The sequence below is a fragment of the Littorina saxatilis genome, linkage group LG2 (genome assembly GCF_037325665.1).
Source record: "Littorina saxatilis isolate snail1 linkage group LG2, US_GU_Lsax_2.0, whole genome shotgun sequence".
Classification (NCBI taxonomy): Eukaryota; Metazoa; Mollusca; class Gastropoda; order Littorinimorpha; family Littorinidae; genus Littorina; species Littorina saxatilis.
This window is the reverse complement of record NC_090246.1, coordinates 87091161-87113230: the sequence shown is the minus strand read 5'-3', so window position 1 is coordinate 87113230 and position 22070 is coordinate 87091161. Positions and strand designations below refer to the sequence as shown.

At 46.3% G+C, this 22070-nt stretch overlaps 2 protein-coding genes and 1 non-coding gene across 3 annotated transcripts in view; 1 reads left to right on the top strand and 2 right to left on the bottom strand.

Annotated features, from left to right (window-relative positions):
- Window positions 1-2373: 2373 nt before the first annotated feature.
- On the bottom strand, window positions 2374-18777 carry LOC138960024 (palmitoyltransferase ZDHHC4-like). Its single transcript, XM_070331746.1, has 6 exons — window positions 18557-18777; window positions 16587-16728; window positions 15498-15571; window positions 12500-12804; window positions 11809-12056; window positions 2374-3134 (listed from the first exon to the last, which is right to left on the bottom strand). The coding sequence occupies exons 2-6, from the start codon at window positions 16716-16718 to the stop codon at window positions 2745-2747; spliced, it is 1149 nt and encodes a 382-aa protein (XP_070187847.1). The 5' UTR covers window positions 16719-16728; window positions 18557-18777; the 3' UTR covers window positions 2374-2744.
- LOC138960568 (5S ribosomal RNA) lies at window positions 10666-10784 on the bottom strand. The gene has a single exon (XR_011454043.1). It is a non-coding gene; the product is annotated as a 5S ribosomal RNA (ribosomal RNA).
- A 30-nt stretch (window positions 18778-18807) lies between the features above and the next one.
- Window positions 18808-22070, top strand: part of LOC138960438 (delphilin-like) — a 74666-nt gene continuing 71403 nt past the window's right edge. Inside the window, exons 1-2 of the mRNA XM_070332350.1 lie at window positions 18808-18907; window positions 20833-21315. Coding sequence (XP_070188451.1) covers window positions 20940-21315 — 376 coding nt within the window. The 5' untranslated portion in view covers window positions 18808-18907; window positions 20833-20939. The remainder of the gene's footprint in view (window positions 18908-20832; window positions 21316-22070) is intronic.

The window sequence follows — 22070 nt, the reverse complement described above, 5'->3', positions numbered from 1 at the left end:
TTCTATTTTATGACTCTCTGTTTTTATTGAAACCTTCTATTTTATGACCCTCTGTTTGATTGAAACCTTCTATTTTATGACCCTCTGTTTTATTGAAACCTTCTATTTTATGACCCTCTGTTTTTAATTGAAACCTTCTATTTTAAGACTCTCTGTTTTTATTGAAACCTTCTATTTTATGACCCTCTGTTTGATTGAAACCTTCTATTTTATGACCCTCTGTTTTATTGAAACCTTCTATTTTATGACCCTCTGTTTTTATTGAAATCTTCTATTTTAAGACTCTCTGTTTTATTGAAACCTCTATTTTATGACTCTCTGTTTTATTGAAACCTTCTATTTTATGACCCTCTGTTTTTATTGAAACCTTCTATTTTATGAACCTCTGTTTTTATTGAAACCTTCTATTTTATGAACCTCTGTTTTATTGAAACCTCTATTTTATGACCCTCTGTTTTATTGAAACCTTCTATTTTATGACCCTCTGTTTTATTGAAACCTCTATTTTATGACCCTCTGTTTTTATTGAAACCTTCTATTTTATGAACCTCTGCTCTATTCAAACCTATTTTAAGACTCATTTAAGACCCTCTGTTTAATTAAAACCTTCAATTTTAAGACTCTCATTTAAGACCCTCTGTTTAATTAAAACCTTCAATTTTAAGACTCTCATTTAAGACCCCCTGTTTAATTAAAACCTTCAATTTTAAGACTCTCTCTTTTAAGACCTTGTTTTGCAAGTATTCGTCGTCATAGGGTCTGAAAATCCCCCTCCCTGATAAGACCTAATTTTCTCAGATTTGTGGAGGTCTCTAAACGGAGGTTTCACCCATACAATCAACAAAGGCATGCTATAGCAAACAAATCAAATCAAATGAACGTAGATTTGCATTAAACAAGTAGATAGACAAGATTTGCATTAAATATTGTCTAAATAAGTAGATAGACAGGATTTCCATTAAACAAACACATCAAGATACGCTTACACCACCTAAAACAAACAAAATCATCATAACAGAAATGAGTGCAAGCTCACGTATGAGAAAAACGTGACGAGATCACCCAATATGAAAGCATTCAGGAAACCCACATCATTTTGATTTTGTCAAACTTTTGGGCCGGGGGTAAAAACAGGGACTAGTCCATTAGCCCAAAGTCACAGAGCTGAGAGTATCTGAATCTGTGGTACAATATGTCAACACATACATGGAAGGCTACTCAACATCGCTACATGTTTGGCATGAACACAGAGTATATCAGAGTCTGAGCAATAACACAGGGAGGAGCTCTCTATGAGCTATCATAGCAACGTTTGTTCTTTACACACAATCATGCTAGACAGCATCCACAAAACCAAACATTGGGCTCCTGAGAAAGACACCATGGAATGACTTTTGTTTGACACATTATGCAGAACTGAGTACAATTCATATCTCCCCTTACCTCCCCCTTACCCATTATGCTCAAAATAATGTCTCTGGCTTCCATCCCTCTCTCATGTGTCCAAGCTATGAACTATTCAGAAACACACTTGACTTGATCTATTCAGAAGCAAGTTGTGATCTGTCCTCTAGTTTTGACTCTAAAGTACAGAGTATAAATCTGCCCGTCTTGTGGTTATTCATTGGCTGAAAAGTGTACTGTAGTAACCATACAGAAAACTGTGCGTTTAGGTTGTCTTTTTTCTCTCTCATTTAAATGGAGGTAATTTTGTTGCCTGTTTGTAAAGCTTCTGAAGACAAAACATTACAGAATTTCAAACGGTGCAACATCAAGCAGAATTTGTTTTTTGCATACAGAAATAAAGAGTCTTTTTTATAAAGTGGCCTCCAAATTTTTATGACAGACTTTGAAAGTCATGAAAAAAAAATCCAATCACTCTTCTAATTTGGTTTGTTTGTTTGTTTATTTGTTGCTTAACGTCCAGCCGACTACGCAGAGCCATATCAGGACGAGGAAGGGGGGGATGAAGGGGGCCACTTGTCAAGCGATTCCTGTTTACAAATGCACTAACCCATTACTTGTGTCCCAGCAGGCTTTAGTAAAACTAAATTAATACCTACTGGAAGATTACCAGTTTCCAGTATGTTAAAATAGGCTTAACCTATCTACTGCTGGACTTACATCAGAACACTAACAGATTAAACTATACATGAATCGCGAGACAAGCGGCAAGAGAAGAGATTTTTGGAAAAAATACAGGTGAATGAGCAAGAAGGCAGAGAAAAGAAAAGAATTCATGAAGAAAAAGAGAGCATGACAGGAAAGAGGAACCAAAAATCTACCTAACAGCAAACTAGAAAGCTCCTGCGGTTCCAAAAACAGGAGGGGCCTTTAATTTCATAACCGCAGTGCCCCACTGCGGGATTCTAATTTGGTCAAGAAATGGAATGTTGACACATCTATTAACAGCCATGTATAGAACAATGTATACTACACTCCTAGCCTACTTTTAAGCCTTCTAATCAATACAATTCTACATCTGTTTCACAGACAACATCACAACAAAATTCAAACATCATCAGCATAATTATTATTGTTAATGTTACCAAAACTTGTTCCAGACTACAACCATCAACTATCAATACACACACTTTTTTTTGTTGTACACTACTTCCATTAGCCTAAACCCTTGTGACTCTACCTTCAGAGTCAAAAAACATACCAGCAAGGACCAAAAAACAGCAGGTTCAATCGTCACTAACATTACATTTCAACAACAAAATCTACCACACTCTCCCCCACTACTTTCTCCTCGCCCTCGATCTGGGAGCTTCTCTCTTGGACTGAGACGTGGTGTGGCCGTTAGCAGAGTTATTGCTTTTCACCGACACTTGGGGCACCTCCTTTGCCGAAGCAGCTTTGCGTTTTGGCAGCTTGGGGAGAAACACTTCACGCATATTGACCAGCAGCCCCTGGTTGTAAAACGTTCCAGGGGCGTGGGTGTTTGCGGACAACTCATCAGCGTTGTTGTTGTTGTTGACCTGGAGACCGCTGAGCTTGAAGCGCTCGTTCGTGGTCTGGTTGATGCAGATCAGGTAGAGGTGGTAACCGGTGAAGGCGAAGAGAAGAACCAGCAGCAAGCCCAGAGACCCCACCAGGAACACTGCACGCGGGTGCTGCATAAACAGGTGCTGCAAACAGAAAGAAAAGAAATTAAATATGCATTTCCCAGTTTGCTGTTCCAGAATATGTTTAGGTCTTTGTCTACATTTTTATACCCAAATCGCCATTTGACCATTAAAATGCAGAGTCTATTATCTACAAATATCAACAATACACTCCCTTTCGATCAGGAAAGACGAAGCCAGTGTAGTCGTTTGAAAATTCATTGTAGTATTCCAGCGTAGTACTCATAGTAGGATATCCTTATTTGGAAAATGCCAAGCACAAAACTCCTCTCAAATCCCGTGCATTTCGTGCGTTTAACAAAAAGCGTGGACAGCGCTCCAGTGTCAAACTGTTGCTGCACTTGTTTGGGCGTGGCTATAAGCATAGTGACATGAATGTGATTGGTCAGTATTTTTAGGCAAAGCACATGTTCTCAGCAAACAGAAAACAAAATATTGGAAGCGTGAGTCACGCTACCCAAAAATAAAATCTTTTTTTACATATTTTTTTTTTCTATAACTTTTTTCCCCATGGTTCATTCATCATCTGACATAACTTTTTAGCAAAATCTAACCATAAGATTATTGAAAAAAAGCAAAAATGTAGACGACCACCTTTAAAAGACAAATATCACCAAACAGGTCTTTGATATTGATGTCAGTTTTCCTTTATCTTTAATAAAAAATTTAAAATTGATGGTTCTGAAAACTGTGGACTACAACACAGCATAATATACTTTGTGCAATAATTTCATCAATCACTGCTGCAATCAATACGTTGCAAGTTACCAGTGGTCATGTTAATGTGATCAGTCAGCAAAAATGTGAAGCATAAATAACAATACATATCCGCACACAAAAAAGAGTGAAAAACAAGCGGACAACAAACAGGTTGAACAAGAACTATGCATCTATCTGCTTCAGAATTGATGTTGGAGTTTAAATCCCATCACCAGGTGGGTTAAGGGTTGGGATTTTTTCGAACTCCAAGGTCAACTCATGTGCAAACCTGCTGTGTCTTATGCTATCCCCCCTTGTGTGTACACAAGCACAAGACCAAGTGTGCATGAAAAAGATCCTGTAATCCATGACAGAGTTCAGTGGGGTATACAATCTCAAAAAACACCCAGCATGCATCCTCCAGAATCGGAGTATGACTGCCAAAATGGCCGGGGGAAAAGCAACAAAATATATATATGTAAAGGCCCACTCGTGCCTACGAGTGTACATCAGAGTCAAAGCCCATGAACGTGGAAGAAGAAAACTAAAAGAAGACGAAGATCAAAACTAAAAGAAAACCCAACAGAAACCAGTTTGGGTAAATTCTTCATTAATATTTCGGCGGCCTGTCGCTGACTTCTTCAGGATGGTGATGACAAGTAAGGAATGACGGCACGTGATGTGAAGTGTATTGTCATGATGGATATTGGAAAAAGAAGAAGAAGAAGAAGAAGAACAACAGCAACAACAACAACAACAACAAAAATTGAGGAAGCACATCCAAACAAAGGGAAGCGCTCTGAATGCATACGACATGTGTAATAGAGTAAGTGAGGGTTATTCGGAACCAGTCTCCCGGCACCTGAGAGAATAACAAGCATTGAAATGAACTGTAAGGCTTCTTTTTAAGCCTACTGTCTATATGATACTTACCGAGACAGTACTATTCTTGCACATTATCTATTATAGGCCGAAAAAATTGGACAAAACGCTGAGTGGGTACAATTATCTCCCATAACCATGCGCCACCGTGGATCCCAAGCACTGTCCGAGTGCTTCCCCCTTACAGGATGTAGGTGGCGCGTCCTCTTTCTTTATGAGCTGCAGACCCTCAAAAAGCCCATAACATATCAAGAGGGGAGGCGGGAGGGAAACTCTAATAGTACTGTCTCGGTAAGTATCATATAGACAGTAGGCTTAAAAAGAAGCCTTACAGTCAATATAACACTTACCTCGACAGTACTATTCTTGCACAGAATACCAGAGTGGTGTGAGGGTGATATGTAGAGTATTAAACTCCTTAATCAAAATCACTTAAATCCAAGGATTAAGATACCCAGGCAATTTTCGAACAGTACTACCGTAAAAGAAAATATACCCAAGAAACATACCTTAGACTGACGTGACCATGCTAGCAACCACTGCTGTGTGGTGAACTCAATGTCAAAGTCCAGGCCACTCAAAGCTTGAATACCACTGAGTCTACGGCAAGTGGCTAAAGCGATGAGGAACAATTAGTCTTAAAAATCAGCAACTTGATACTGATGCCTGCCAGGGGTTCAAACTCATTGCTACGCAGGAGTTTGAGGACCAGAAAGACATCCCCCTTGGGAAATGAAACCAGAGGTTTAGACACCGCTGCATTGCTAATACCCGAAAGGACATTAGCGATGAGGGAGGACCTGATCAAGTGTTCAGTTCTGCGACCAGTAGCGGCCGCAATCGTGGAAGCGATGGCAGATCTGTATCCAAGAAGAGTCTTAGAAGAAAGACTCTTCTTTTGATACACTTCCACCAGGAAGTTGGCCAAGTCCTGTGTTGAGGGATAAAGCGGCTTTATCCCCTTGGACAAGGCGAAGGTGGCCCAAGCTCTCCAGCGTAAGTCGTAGAGCTGATTAGTTGATCGCCTCTTAGCGTTCAAGGAAAACTCTACTGAACTCTTGTGCAATCCTAGTGCAAGCAGTTTGGAGCGCACAAGAGCCATGCGGTCAAGCACAGACTCTCTGGACGTGGATGAGGGAGGCATGATCGAGGCTGGAGCAGACCTCCCCCGTCCAGATCCAGAGGTAGAGGGTCTACGTGGGTGAGACCGCGAAGATCTGGAAACCACGGAGCTGTTGGCCAGTAAGGCGCGACCAAAATCAGTCTTGGTCGTTCCTGCAGATATTTTGCCAGCACCCTCGGAATCAGAGATGTCGGGGGATAGGCGTAAGCATCGAGGAGCCTCCACAAGAGAGTGAATGCGTCCAAGTGGAACGCATTCATGTCTCGAAAGGGGCTGACGTACCTGGGAAGCCGAGCGCTGAATCGAGTTACGAACAGATCGATCAGAGGACGGTCCCACCTTGCCCACAGACGCTGTAGAACGTTGTGAGCGATGGTCCATTCTGTGGAGAGAACCTGATCGCCCCGACTGAGAATGTCGGCCAGGGCGTTCAGTTTCCCCGGAACGAACTGGACTGACATCCGGACCTGATTGGTCTGGCACCAGAGCAGAATCTCCTCCGCCAACAGGGAGAGGGACCGAGAATTGGTGCCCCCCTGGTGGCGAAGGTAAGCTAAGCATGTGGTGTTGTTGTCCCCGTTGAAAATCAGAGGGGCCAAGGACAGGCCGAATGGGAGGGCCCGAAACTCGAACACCGTGCCCTCCCAAACGAACCGGAGCAGATGTCGGTACCCCGGGGCCACCAGGATGTGGAAGTAAGCATCCTGGAGGTCCCAGACATGGCCCAATCGTTTGGCCGGATGGCCAACCGGACCGACGAAGGGGTTTCCATCTTGAACTTGCACCTGTGAAGGTACAAGTTCAAGGTGGAGAGGTCCAACACCGGCCTGAACCGGCCGTCCTTTTTGGGGACGGTGAACAGGCGGGAGCAGAACCCCAGAGAAGGCTGAGAAAGGGGGTAGACCGCCTTCTTCTCGACCAACGAGTTCACCTCGTCCTGAAGAGCCTGCCATCTGGCAGGCTCTCGAGGAGGGGGGAACGTCCAAGGTAGAGCGGACAATGGAGGTTGTGACGACAGCGGTAGAGAAAACCCCGACCACACCACCCTCAAGAAAAACTGGTTGGAGACCAGTCTGCCCCACATGCCGCGGGCCCGAAAAAAGGGAACCGCCGGACGAAAGAGGGGCAACTTGAGGGGGCGTCAACGTAGGGCCGGGACTCACTGAAAATTCTGCTGGCGGGCAGGCGCAGGCTTGCGACCACCCCCCCTGGTGGTGCTGCTTCCCCTTACCTGTCTGAGCACCCTTCGTCTTGCTTGGGAACGCAACAGGCGCCTAAGAGGAGGAAGAAGGAGGCAGTGAAACTGGCTTCTTCTTCTTCTTCTGAGGCTGGGAGCTGGAGGTGACTGTAGCACTTCTCTTACTCCCCGCCGCCGTCGCCGAAGCAGCGAGGCCAACCATCAGAGAATCAGTGTTCCTCTGGCGTGTGGACTCCACCACAGAACGAACAGTGTCCGGATGAAAGAGGGAAGAAGGCTGAGGAAACGTGTTCCTCAGACTCTTCCTCATATCCGGAGGCACTATAGAAGTAGGCAGAAAATGATCACGGAACAGGGCCAATAAAGTGGACCCGTGTTCCAATGGCCAATTCTGCCGCAGACGTCACGCACGATCGCACGGCATGCAAAGCCCGATCCACTCGAACCGTGTCAAGGACCCGAGTGGAATCGGACTCTGCCCGATTGGGAGGGTCCAACAGTGTGGACAGCGTGCTCATCCATGTCAAGGCCTGTGATTGGGCCTCGACTGTGGACGAAACGGTGGCCTCAAGATTGTGGAACGAAGCAGAGCTCAGTTCCACCTTCTTGACCGAAGGCACCTCCCCAACGAACACATCACCGTCAGCCCCACCCTAAACACTCGAAGTCTGGAAAGGGAGAGTTCGAGAGTCAAAGGGAAAAGGGAGGGACGAAACAGATTGGACACGAGGAAACAGTGGAGGTGCGCCTCCCAAAGGAAAGCATGGCACTGAACCCGCGTCCTCCCGAGGAACATAGGTCGCGTTTGCACGTGAATCTGTACTCCTCAGGCGATGTGCTGCCGCTTCCACCGTGGCACTTAGACTAGGGTGGAACGCGAATTGCCGGCGGCCGGATCGTTCATAAAACGAGCCGCCGGCAGACGCGGCGTGAGCCTCCCGCGCCCGGGCCGAAGCGGACTCAAAGGACGAGAGGGCGTCTCAGGGAAGGACGTCCTGAAACTGTTCAAACGTCCTTCTAGCTGTGCGAGGACGAGCCTCCTGCCTCTCGTCCTCAGACCCCGGGTCCACGTCCTGTGTGTCAACACTAGACGACAGACGCTTAAGAGAGGCATCCGTGACGTCAAGACGCCGCGTGATGTCTGTCATGTACTGTTGGAAAGTACGAAGCATAGCTTCGGAAGTTCCATCAGAAACCGGCAAGGGTAGAGGTTCAGTGTTAACCTCAGGGCGACCCTGATCCTCCTCCCTATCGTCCTCCGACTCACTCTCCTCTTCACTTCCCGACAACTCCTCAAAAGCAGGAGTGTAGGGAGCTTGAGGGGGAAGAGCCGAAAGCGATGAAGCAGGCTGTGAAGAAACGCCCACAGAAGCAAGAGGCCGCGAAGACCCCTGCCCCAAAGACGAAACGTCTCCAGCAGCCGAAGGGGGAGAAAAACAACAACCCTGCGACTGTTGGGTCAGCCCAGCCAACGAACCCCCGCCATTTATAGACTGAACAGGAACCCATGGGGTCTGATCAGAAAAGAAATGGTCCGGTCCGGTCGGGGGTGCCGATCCGGTCCGGTAGGGTGGTCCGGTCCGGTGCCGTACCATCCGGAGGTCCCGTTCAGCACCGAACCATCGTACCCAACGAAGTGTTCGGGTGGTTAGGTCCGGACGTGGACATACCGTACCATCCGGACCCGTAGGTCCGGTGGTCCGGTATGGTCCGGTTCGGTGCCAGACCATCCAGACCAACAGAGGTGGTCGGGTGGTCCCGCACCGGACCATCCGGACCCGTAGGTCCGGACCCGTAGGTCCGGTACCATCCGGAGGTCCTGTTCGGCACCGAACCATCCGTACGCACAGAAGTGTTCGGGTGGTTCGGTCCGGGCGTGGACGTACGTACCGTACCATCCGGACCCGTAGGTCCGGTTCGGTGCCAGACCATCCGGACCAACAGAGGTGGTCGGGTGGTCCGGACCGGTCCGGTAGGGTGGTCCGGTGTTCCGGTCCGGTGTTCCGGTCCGGTCCCGTACCATCCGGAGGTCCCGTTCGGTACCGAACCATCCGTACCCACAGAAGTGTTCGGGTGGCTCGGTCCGGACGTGGACACACCGTACCATCCGGACCCGTAAGTCCGGTATGGTCCGGTTCGGTGCCAGACCATCCGGACCAACAGAGGTGGTCGGGTGGTCCGGTCCGGACCGGACCACCGGTCCAGCACCGGACCATCCGGACCCGTAGGTCCGGTCCGGTCCCGCACCATCCGGAGGTCCCGTTCGGCACCGAACCACCCGTACCCACAGAAGTGTTCGGGTGGCTCGGTCCGGACGTGGACATACCGTACCATCCGGACCCGTAGGTCCGGTTCGGTGCCAGACCATCCGGACCAACAGAGGTGGTCGGGTGGTCCGGACCGATCCGGTAGGGTGGTCCGGTGTTCCGGTCCTGTCCCATACCATCCGGAGGTCCCGTACGGCACCGAACCATCCGTACCCACTGAAGTGTTCGGTCCGGACGTGGACCTACCGTACCATCCGGACCCGTAGGTCCGGTGGTCCGGTATGGTCCGGTTCGGTGACAGACCATCCGGACCAACAGAGGTGGTCGGGTGGTCCGGTACCGGACCATCCGAACCCGTAGATTCGGTCCGGTCCCGTACCATCCGGAGGTCCCGTTCGGTACCGAACCATCCGTACCCACAGAAGTGTTCGGGTGGCTCGGTCCGGACGTGGACATACCGTACCATCCGGACCCGTAGGTCCGGCATGGTCCGGTTCGGTGCCAGACCACCCGGACCAACAGAGGTGGTCGAGTGGTCCGGTCCCGACCGGACCACTGGTCCGGTACCGTACCCTCCGGACCCGTAGGTCCGGTGTGTTCCGGTTCGGTGCCAGACCACCCAGACCAACAGAGGTGGTCGGGTGGTCCGGTCCCGACCGAAACACTGGTCCCGTACCGTACCATCCGGACCCGTAGGTCCGGGGGGTCCGGCAAGGGCCAGAGGTACTGTCCCGCACCGGACCCTAAGGTCCGGTACGGTCCCGTACCATGGGTCCCGCCCGGACCAAACCCGGAGGTCAAGTCCAGTCGGGACCCGTGGGTCCGGTTCGATCCCGACCCGTAAGCCTGGAACGTTCCGGACCCTTGGTCCGGACCATCCGTCACCCGAACACCAGACGCTAAGGAATGGCGTGGGGTCAAGACGGTCCGGTCGGAGGTGTCGGTCTGAGCAACAGAAACAATGTTCCCGTCGCCCTGACCATTCGACAGAAGTACCACGTTCTGTCGAACACCTCCACGTCCAGTAACTAGTCGGCCGGAGCGTTTCAAGAGGGACAGCCACCAGTCACACGGACGTCAGAGGGAACCGTAGTAGCAGTGGTCGTAGGCACGAAGCCTGAAACCCCTGCCCCCACAGGACCGCCCTGAACGGGGTCAATTCGCATCCCAACCCCAGCGGGGAGGGAATTCAGAGACCCCGTCATCTCCTCCGATCTCCCCCCCCAGGAGGCCGAAACTACTGTCAAAACAGCAGCAGACGACCCAGCGAGGGAGTTCAGAGGAGGACCCGTGTCCCTCCTGGCTTCCACAGCGGTGGAAACCGAGGAGGGCACAGGAGAGGCACCGGAAAAAGAAAGATTTTAATGCCAACTGCACCCGGTGTTCCCAGGCGGTCACCCATCCAAGTACTAACCGGGCCCGACGTTGCTTAACTTCGGTGGTCGGACGAGAACCGGTGTTTTCAACGTGGTATGGCCGTTGGCTGTCAAAACCTGAGTCTCTCCAGTAGCCCCTAGATCGGATTCACCAACCCCCAAAGAGGGTTGGGAATCGACCTGCCCCCGGATTCGAGCCAGGGGGGAGAAGGAAACCTTCCCCCCAGGCTCGAAACCGGGAGGAGCTGAAGCCTGAGACTGAGGGCCGGACAACGGCGTCGAAGGGGGGGAAGCCTGTTCCACTGAAGGAGAAGGAGAAAGAAGCTTTTTCTTTCCCCTCGAACTTCCCCGAACCTTCGACGGCGCAGCCCCGCCCGAAGTCCCAGGCTCAAGCCCAGCCTGTTTGAGCAAGCTCGCATTGAGCTTGCTCAAACAGGCTTTCTCCGCCCTCCCTCGCCGCAAACGCAAAGCGTTTGGGGAGGGAGAGTCGGAGCGCCGAAAGATCCCCTTCTCCGTGCGTAAAACATGACGCTGGGCGCCCGGAGAAGGGTTGCCCCCGGCAGACTCTGGTTCCGTAGAACCAGAGCCCAAAACAGGACGAGACATCCTACCTCGCCCTGTACGTACCCTTAAAGACCGAGAATTAACAAAATTCAAAGAAAATTTAGGTCAATACTCAAGTGAATGCGGCGAAACGAGAAGCAGACGACCGGTCACCACGAAGTAGGACGGGAGGCACGCCGAGTCCGCCACACAAAAACGGAGGCACAAGTTGAAGGAAACACAACGTAGCCTCAAGCCAGAAGTGGAATAACACACAATAATCCAACAGGTGATAGTCCACACAGAAAAGGAGCCTCTTAGTCCAAAATAATCCGGGAGCGTAGCAGAAACACAGCCGGTCTGACACGCGCGAAAAAAGAAAGAGGACGCGCCACCTACATCCTGTAAGGGGGAAGCACTCGGACAGTGCTTGGGATCCACGGTGGCGCATGGTTATGGGAGATAATTGTACCCACTCAGCGTTTTGTCCAATTTTTTCGGCCTATAATAGATAATGTGCAAGAATAGTACTGTCGAGGTAAGTGTTATATTGACAAGCGACTTTCATCTTGAGGTGGCACATATTTACCTGAATGAGGACAGGAAAGGTGATGGGGTAGAGCTTGCCTGTGGCGGTGTCGACATACGACGTCTCCATCAGCCGCAGGTTGTGCACCACCAGCACCAGCGAGTGCACCGACATCAGCACACCGTTGATGCACATCACGATCAGCGACACCAGGAAAATCAGGAAGTAACGAAGGTTACCTGCCCCTACACAGTTGTTGGTCCAGATGCAGTGGTGATCAAATCGATGGACACACCGATTGCAAAAACCTGAAATATAATAATATTAATAAATCACTTTTCTATAGCGCAAGTCCTGATTCGCAGATCCAAACACTTTACAATTAAAAAAAAAAACACACACACACACAGCGACACACACACAAATATTCCATAGACCATGCTTTTAGATGACAATAAATCATTTTGTCTCCAATTTTGATATTTCTTTAACTTGTTGATGATAAGAATGTTTAGTTTGAGGAGAAATGTACCACACAACGCTTTCCTTTCAGAAAGACAACTGCAACAATATTCTCTCTCCTCACAGTCACACACACACGATTTAACACATTCATATTCACACACAAAACCACTCACTGCAACGCATAGACCTTGTTGATTTCACCAGCTTACACATCCTGCATTGTGTGCACAAACACACACACACAAAACGCAGACACACACACACTCTTTCTCTCCACCATACTTACTGCAGTGTTTGGATCTGGCCGGTTTCTCCAGCTTACAGGTGCGACACTGAACGCCAGGCTTGTACAACAGATCATCATACTTGTAAACAGACAGGTAGCAGTCCACGTTGTTCTTGGAGAGCTCGCCCGGGTCTGACGTGCAGCTGAGATGGTAGAAGGCCAGGTTTGTGAAGAGGAGTGTGATGGGCCAAAACAAGTGGTTGACGTCCGGCTCAATGATGGTCAGTACCGGCAGGACGTCCATGGCCAGAGTCGCGTTGCCCAGCAACACCAGGGCACCAAATATGAGCTGCATGATGTGGTTCCTGGTAAAACAAAAAAATTTTACTTTCATAATTGTCAATACAGTGGAACTCCCCTTTTTATATTTAGTCAAGTTTTGACTAAATATTTTAACATCAAGGGGGAATCGAAACGAGGGTCGTGGTGTATGTGCGTGCGTGTGTGTGTGTGTGTGTGCGTGTGTGTGTGTCTGTGTGTGTGTGTAGAGCGATTCAGACTAAACTACTGGACCGATCTTTATGAAATTTGACATGAGAGTTCCTGGGTATGAAATCCCCGAACGTTTTTTTTCATTTTTTTGATAAATGTCTTTGATGACGTCATATCCGGCTTTTCGTGAAAGTTGAGGCGGCACTGTCACGCCCTCATTTTTCAACCAAATTGGTTGAAATTTTGGTCAAGTAATCTTCGACGAAGCCCGGACTTCGGTATTGCATTTCAGCTTGGTGGCTTAAAAATTAATTAATGACTTTGGTCATTAAAAATCTGAAAATTGTTAAAAAAATTAAAAATTAAAAATTTATAAAACGATCCAAATTTACGTTTATCTTATTCTCCATCATTTGCTGATTTCAAAAACATATAAATATGTTATATTCGGATTAAAAACAAGCTCTGAAAATTAAATATATAAAAATTATTATCAAAATTAAATTGTCCAAATCTGTTTCTTCTTCTTCTTCTGCGTTCGTGGGCTGAAACTCCCACGTACACTCGTGTTTTTTGCACGAGTGGAATTTTACGTGTATGACCGTTTTTTTACCCCGCCATTTAGGCAGCCATACGCCGTTTTCGGGGGAAGCATGCTGGGTATTTTCGTGTTTCTATAACCCACCGAACTCTGACATGGATTACAGGATCTTTTTCGCGCGCACTTGGTCTTGTGCTTGCGTGTACACACGGGGGTGTTCGGACACCGAGGAGAGTCTGCACACAAAGTTGACTGAAATAAATAAATCTCTCGCCGAACGAGGGGACGAACTCACGCTGACAGCGGCCAACTGGATACAAATCCAGCACGCTACCGACTGAGCTACATCCCCGCCCTGAAACCCCCCTTTTTAAGAACATCCTCTTTTTAAAAACGCCCCCCCCCCCCCCCCCCAATTTAAGACTCCCCCCATTTAAAAACCTTATTACACCCCCGGTATAGGGGTGTGTATAGGATTCGCTCGATGTGTTTGTTTGTTTGTTTGGGTGTGTGTTTGTGTTCGCATATAGATCTCAAGAATGAACGGACCGATCGTCACCAAACTTGGTGAACAGGTTCTATACATTCCTGAGACGGTCCTTACAGTCAAACACGGGACCAGTCAAACACACGGTTAGGGAGTTATTGGTGGATTAAGATTCTACAAGGACTTATAGAGGCACATATTAATGGTCAAAGGGAAATAACCTTCTCAGTTGGTGGCAGTGAGAATGGTTATTTCCCTTTGACCAATGGTTATTTCCCTTTGTTTTTCCTACCTCGAAGGAATTTCTTGTTTTACAAGTTTTCACACTCAAAGCCTCTGTAAATTGACCTCAAAGTCCAATGAAAGACTCTCTGCTATCTAAGACATTATTTTCTCAGATGTTGAAGGTTGGGGGTTTCACTGTACCGTTCAATGTGAGTCTCCTCCATTGAGGAATGGGTGGCCGAGTGGTAACACACTTGCGCTCGGAAGCGAGAGGTTATGAGTTCGACCCTGGGTCAGGGCGTAAGCAATTCTCTCCCCCCTTTCCTAACCTGGGTGGTGGGTTCAAGTGCTAGTCTTTCGGATGAGACGAAAAACCGAGGTCCCTTCGTGTACACTACATTGGGGTGTGCACATTAAAGAATCCACGATTGACAAAAGGGTTTTTCCTGGCAAAATTGTATAGGCATAGATAAAAATGTCCACCAAAATACCCGTGTGACTTGGAATAATAGGCCGTGAAAAGAAGGATATGCGCCGAAATGGCTGCGATCTGCTGGCCGATGTGAATGTGTGATGTATTGTGTAAAAAAATTCCATCTCACACGGCATAAATAAATCCCTGCGCCTTGAATATGTGCGCAATATAAATTGCATAAAATTAAAATAAAATAAATAAATCCCTGCGCTTAGAACTGTACCCACGGAATACACGCGATATAAGCCTCATATTGATTGATTGATTGAAAGGACACCTCATGTGAAAGGACAACTTCTGTTTGTCCTTTTCTCTATTGTGTTGACCAAATATACCTGTCATGACAGGCCACCTGCCATATCGGGACACTTTTGTCTGGTCCCAAGACTGTCCTTTCCTGATAGGTACCAGTGTGAATCATGCAGAAAAAAATAACATGGTGCCATATATTTGTGCATGTACTTTTGTCTTTTCAGTTTATACCACAATGTTAAAAAAATCCAGACATTATCATCACAAGAAAACATGTGTGTATGTGTTCCTTCAGAAACATTGTGATACAGAGGACCCCCCCCCCCCCCCAATTAAGACTTCCCCCCATTTTAAATTTAAGACCTTACTTTTTCAGATTTTCTGTTCATAACCTCTGTAAATTTACTTCTATTTTAAGACTCTCTTTTTTTAAGACCAGACTTTCTCAGATTGTTGTAGGTCTTAAAATGGGGGTTCCACTGTATTGCCATCCAGAGAGATGAGAATCAGTCCATTCCATTGCTTACACAATGTGTGACCTTTTTTGGAGACATGCTCAATGTTATCAAGAATACAAGATCCATACCTGGTGTAGAAGACATAGTCCACCATGTGATGAAACCCTCTGACCAGAAATTTTGGAAACAGGCAGTGGAAAATCTGTAAGAAGAAAACAATGCTAAAATTAATGTCAAAAATGTTGAAGTTGACACTGCATACAGCCTCTGTCTGCCAACATGCCTTGTTTCAGAAACCGCATACAGTGGAACCCCCCTTGTAAGACCCCCCCCAATTCAAGACTTCCTCCCTTTCTTTCTTTCTTTATTTGGTGTTTAACGTCGTTTTCAACCGTTCAAGGTTATATCGCGATGGGGAAAGGGGGGGAGGATGGGACAGAGCCACTTGTCAATTGTTTCTTGTTCACAAAAGCATCAATCAAAAAATTGCTCCAGGGGCTTGCAACGTAGTACAATATATGACCTTACTGGGAAAATGCGAGTTTCCAGTACAAAGGACTTAACATTTCTTACATACTGCTTGACTAAAATCTTTACAAAAATTGACTATATTCTATACAAGAAACACTTAACAAGGGTAAAAGGAGAAACAGAATCTGTTAGTCGCCTCTTACGACATGCTGGGGAGCATCGGGTAAATTCTTCCCCCTAACCCGCGGGGGGTCTTCCTCCCTTTCAAGACCCTGTTTTCTCAGACTTTCTCTTCATAACCTCTATAAATGCACCCCCCTTTTAAGACCTGATTTTGTCAGATTTGTGGAGGTCTTAAAAGGGGGGTTCCACTGTATTGAAATTGAACGGCACAGCCCTCCTAGTGGAAGTAGGATCTGCCTCATCAAAGGGGCACATCACCCAAGTAACGTCTCTTGTTGAATGTTTCCCAGACATACACCAAGTCTGAAGTTTCTCTTCTGTTGTACGTTTCACTCGTTTTCTTTTGTTAGATTTATATTTTTGACAGCTGGAAAAATGTTATTCAGTCGTAAACATAAAATTGGGTCAGTTGGGTTTTCATAACCAGGATTTTGTTTTTCCCTATACCGTATATGAGAATGATAGGGCTCATTGCAGCGTTGTTGAAAACTTGCTGCATCATTTTCATCTTTTTGTTGAACTTGTAGGCACACACACACACAAAAACACACATCCTCACTTACGTGGCAGATTCCATTTTTGATGTTTCCAAGCACTCCTGAGTTGAGGAAGGGAGCATCAGAGTAGAAGTACACGACACAGGCTGCCACGAACACTATGGTGTAGCCCAGGAACAGGCTCACTATGTCCATCATTTTGAACAATCTGCAACAACAAGTCTCGGATATGTGACAAGCAAAATAACAACCACCCCCCCCCCCCCCTCCAAAAAAAAAAGCTTTGTGTTTCACTGATTAAACAAAAAATGCCAATAGATGTAGGCAGAATTGTTTTCTTCTTTAGTTCTTGACAAAAACAACCAGGGAAGCTGTGTAAACGTCACCATCTTGCTTAATAAACAGTTTAAATTCTTGTACATAATAGGTCAGCTAGATATAGGTCAAGATATCCTGTACCTGCTTAGGCCTAAAAAAAAAATAGGTGTGGTTACGGTAACCCGACCTACCCTATTTTTTTGGGCCGACCCTATAACTTTTTATTACATTTGTCAAAAAAAAACCACAAAAAAACAAGTAAACGAGTGCAGAAAACGCAATGAAAGCGAAAGCGCCAGAGTCGCACACTTATTTCCCTGTCAAGTAGGTTTAATTTGTACACATTAGAAAAAAAAAGTAAAAAAAAAAAAAAGTGATTGCCTACCTTCCTACCCTTTTTTTTTGGCTATGTTACCGTAACCACACCTATTATTTTTTTTGGCCTTAGTTAAAGTTAAAGTCAAACTCTGTAACTGAATCAGTGACTGGTATCTTTTGTTTAAAAGTTGTCTTCCACCCTCAGTTTTTGATCCTTGCAACATGATCATTTTAGTTTTTACCCATAGTTTTCAGTTTTGTTGTTGTTGTTTTTTAAGTTGAAACTAATGAAAGAAATATAAACTTATATTACATTGTTAGACTGGGTGGCTGAGTGGTAACGCACTTGCGCTCGGAAGCGAGAGGTTGCGAGTTCGACCCTGGGTCAGGGCGTTAGCAATTTTCTCCCCTCTTTCCTAACCGTGGTGGTGGGTTCAAGTGCTAGTCTTTCGGATGAGACGAAAAACCGAGGTCCCTTCGTGTACACTACATTGGGGTGTGCACGTTAAAGATCCCACGATTGACAAAAGGGTCTTTCCTGGCAAAATTGTATAGGCATAGATAAAAATGTCCACCAAAATACCCGTGTGACTTGGAATAATAGGCCGTGAAAAGTAGGATATGCGCCGAAATGGCTGCGATCTGCTGGCCGATGTGAATGCGTGATGTATTGTGTAAAATAAATTCCATCTCACACGGCATAAATAAATCCCTGCGCCTTGAATATGTGCGTGATATAAATTGCATAAAATAAAAATTTAAAAAATAAATAAATCCCTGCGCTTAGAACTGTACCCACGGAATATGCGCGATATAAGCCTCATATTGATTGATTGATTGTTACAGTGATGAAAATCATCTCACATTTAGTGATTTACTCAAATCTGCATGATGGAGCATACTGAATATTTTCCAAGAGGTAATTTGTTTATCATACCATGAAAGATACTTTCAGGGAGCTAATGATCATGCAGGCTACTTGTAAGTGTAACCATACATACATGTATGTAAGATATATCAAATTTGTGAAAGTGGAACAGATCAAACAGTGTAGTATGATTTCAGCAATAAGTTATTCTCAAAGCATTGAGCAAACACTTAGCAGCTCATTAGACAAACCACTCAACATCACTCATGCAATGCTGAACGCTCAATAAACCTTGACCAAGATTACAACGACTCATCGACTTCAATCACAACCTACCGACACTCGTGATAATGCCGACTCAAAACCAGATTACTCTTACTCTAGAGAGAATGGCCATGCACACCTTCGCCTCCAAAAACGAAATCACAACAAAACCAGAAAAACAATCTGCAACAAATACGATCAAATCAGTTGAGGTCAACCCGTGTGGATTACGCTATATGGTCCACATCTGAACGTATCAATTAATTACCGTTTGCTCTTCAAAACTCCCACTCAGAAAGATTGTCTTGCAGCATTGTTGTCCGAAAACACTGCTTTTTGCACCAAGTCTACCATTCGATCATCTCGTCGCTACAAACACTGTCCGAACTCTCGCCTCATAACGCTCCGGGACATCTCGCCAATGCGTTTAAATGTCCACATAGACGGTAAACAGCCGTGATTCATTCGATAATGCAGACAACCTTCGATTTTAGCCACCGGAAGCCAGACGTGGGTCAGGCGGAAGTTTACAAGAGGGCAAGGTCACGTGATGCACTGAATCAATGCAGACGACGCTTTCGAACAGATGGTCGTCACAAACTACAGGGATTTGTGCAAGGTGAGAACGGAAAATACGATATTTTTTTATGCTAACAAAAGCTTGTACACAGTTCATCACATTTGCTACATGTTTCAATTCAAAACTTGTTTGATCTTGCTTTTGTTGTTCGTTTTTCGTGACGAATGTTGCGCCGACCAAGGCGGCTCTCCGTTCCGCTAGGCCAGAAGTGTTGTTGGATGAAGCGATGAAAAATTAATTTGCGAGTGGCAGAATCAATAACCTAATCTTCGTGCAGGTGTGTTCTTCCTCCTATCTTAACCTTTTTTTCCACTGTCTAATCAAGTCAATTCGCAAAGGCTTTCCACAAACATCAGGCGAAAACTTCTTCCAAGTTTTTCTTAGATTATTCTTGTTTTCTTATGTTCGATCTCCTCGTCGGCCCGTCATCTAACGGGAAGTCGGAATAGAAAATTAAATATAGTTCATTTCTAACCCTTTCTTCAGCATCTAGTCTCAAGCTCACTTCGATTATCGTAGCCGCACAAGGCCCCTAATGAATATTAGAGCCAGGCGGCATCAGTCTGAGACTGAAATCGTACATTAATTTGAAGCCTCGGTGAGTAAAGCCAAGAAACTATAGGTTTAAAAAAAAAAGAGAAAAAAAAAGAAATAGATGCCCACGGAAAAAAAGCTAAAGAAGAATCATAACTCAAAATTGGTAGCAATAAACTTCCGTTCATTGAAATCCATATTTGCAGTAGACCCCTCCGCTCCGGCTCCCCTTGAGACCCCCCCCCCCTCCCCATTCAAGACCCTCTCTCCTCCTCCACCTAATCCCCTGCTCAGTTTAAAGACCTTGCTTTATCTTCTGTTCATAAGCTTTGTAAGGTTTGATTTTCTTCATGATTTGATGTCTTAAAATGGGCTTCCGCTGTACCTTACGTAAAAAGCAGTCTATGACATTGGCCTACCTATTGAAAGTTTAAAAAAAAACTAAGCGAGCGACGGTTAGTAATAACAGGATGCTGTGATGGTAACAGATGCGACATATCCTTGTTTAAAACAGATACATTATTATTCATTACTATTAAAAACACTAACGGTACTGAATCACAAAAAGATAACCAAATACGAATATTATCATGAATAACCAGCTTTAGTCGGTGATAAAGCTCAGTGAAGAAGATATTTTTAACTTTGGAAATGTCTAATGACAAACAAAAATATATGTTGGTTTAGGGCCCTATTTTTTTCCCGCCGGCCCTAAAACTTTTTTTTCATTTCTCAAAAAAAAAACCACCTGGCACATTTTGCGAACCATAACGACACCGAGACTAAAAATTAAAAATTAAAAACAGCCGACCTACCGACTCTATTTTTGGGGGTCATGTTACCCTAAACCAACATAATATTTTTGTTTGGCCTAATGCTCTGATGGGTAGCGTGACTCACGAGAAGACGCTAATAGAGACATTGAACCCCTGAATCCGTAATCTCTTCTCTTCGAAAGACTCGCCCACTGTAAGCTCGCGGTCTCATCCAAATATGTACTATTTGTGTGAATGTGTGTGTGATTGTGGGGGGGGGGAGGGGGCAACTATTGCAACAAAAACCCCGGTTTTATTAAACACACACACACACACACACACACACACACACACACACACACACACACCACACACACACACACACACACACACGACAGAATGAACTTAACCGATGACTCCCTGGCCAGAAAGCGTAAATGAATGTAGTCTCAAATCACATGGTTCCATCAGTTTTCATAACTCTTGATTTAACAGGCTACGGCGAAATAAAATCCGTTTATATCAGGGGAAGAAATTTGTTTTGCATTTTGACCCCCAGCCCCATCCCCTCATCGTCTCTTGTTCTTCAAATGGAGTTATTTTATGTACGTACAGTTGTAATTAAACTCTCAAAACTGTCATTAATGACGCATTTTTAACTGTTGTCTTCTGCAGGTTAATGCACAACGAATGTCCCTCATCTTCCACAGCAAACGCACAACGACTTTGCCATCATCTTCTACAGTTATAACGCACAACCCCTTGCCCATCAAAACCCAGCCATGCCCTTGAAATTTCTCCAAGGTCAACCTAAATGGCCAAAGTCCTACGGGTTCGAGATCTACGGCAAAGGACCTGCCTACGTGGTGTCAGTAGAGACAGGGAGCACAGCAAAGCAGGCAGGACTCACGCCTGGGGACCAACTGCTGGAACTCGACGGTCATGACGTCACCGCAATGGCGGCGTCGGCCATCAAAAGTCTAGCGAGACAGAGTCGACAACAACCACCTGCCTTGGAGGTCGTGTCGTGCCTCAGTCGCCTGGTTTTGGAGCCACAAGGTCTGCAAGGATACGGCTTCACTGTCCTCAACGACCGGCCTGTCGTGGTGGGGTCTGTGGAGTTCGGAGGACCTGCTCATGTGGCTGGACTTCGTGTAGGTAAGTGTCTTACATAATTATCAATATCTTCATTAGTGAAAGCTCAGTTATTCCCCATTGAGCCATGTCGTGCCTAAACCGCCGGGTATTGGAGCCTCAGTTCTGCAAAGGTATGGCTTCACTGTGCTCAACGATCGGCCCGTCGTAGTGGGGTCTGTTGAGTTCAGAGAACCTGCTCATGTGGCATGACTTCGTGTGGGTAAGTCTCTCTCATTTCTACAACTGTCTTCCTTAGTTGGGGTAAGTCAGCCTGTCTTGGACTTTGTGTTATGTTCAGGTCGCCTCAAGTGGCTGGACTTCGAGTAGGTAAGTCCCTCACATTTCTACCACTGTCTCCCTTAGTTGGGGTTGGTCAGCCTGCCTTTGAGTTGATGTTGAGTCTAGGCGGCCTCATGTGTCTGGACTTCGGAAGGTAAGTCTCTCTCATTTCTATCACTGTCTTCCTTAGTTGGGGGTAAGTCAGCCTACCTTGAAGTTGGTGTTATGTTTAGGTCGCCTCATGTGGCTGGTCTTCGTGTAGGCACGTCTCTCTCATTTCTTCCACTGTCTTCCTCAGCTGGGGTTAGGAATGGTGGCATCTGTCGTGGTCGGCTCTTTGGAGGGCCTCCTCGTGAGGAAGAACTTCGTGGTGGTAAGTGTCTTACAAAATTATCAATACTGTGCTGCACTGTCGTGGTAGCTCTGTGGATTTGGGAGGGCCTCCTCGTTAGGCGGAACTTCGTGCAGGTAAGCGACGCTTAAAGTTCAAACTTCTT

What these genes read in the sequence shown, in the direction of transcription:
- LOC138960024 (XM_070331746.1), bottom strand. Translation starts at nt 16,718, where the DNA reads ATGATGGACATAGTGAGCCTGTTCCTGGGCTACACCATAGTGTTCGTG. An exon ending in TCAAAAATGGAATCTGCCAC is followed by an intron (nt 15,572 to 16,586) that starts GTAAGTGAGGAT and finishes TTCTTCTTACAG; the next exon opens with ATTTTCCACTGCCTGTTTCC. An exon ending in CCTTTCCTGTCCTCATTCAG is followed by an intron (nt 3,135 to 11,808) that starts GTAAATATGTGC and finishes TTCTGTTTGCAG; the next exon opens with CACCTGTTTATGCAGCACCC.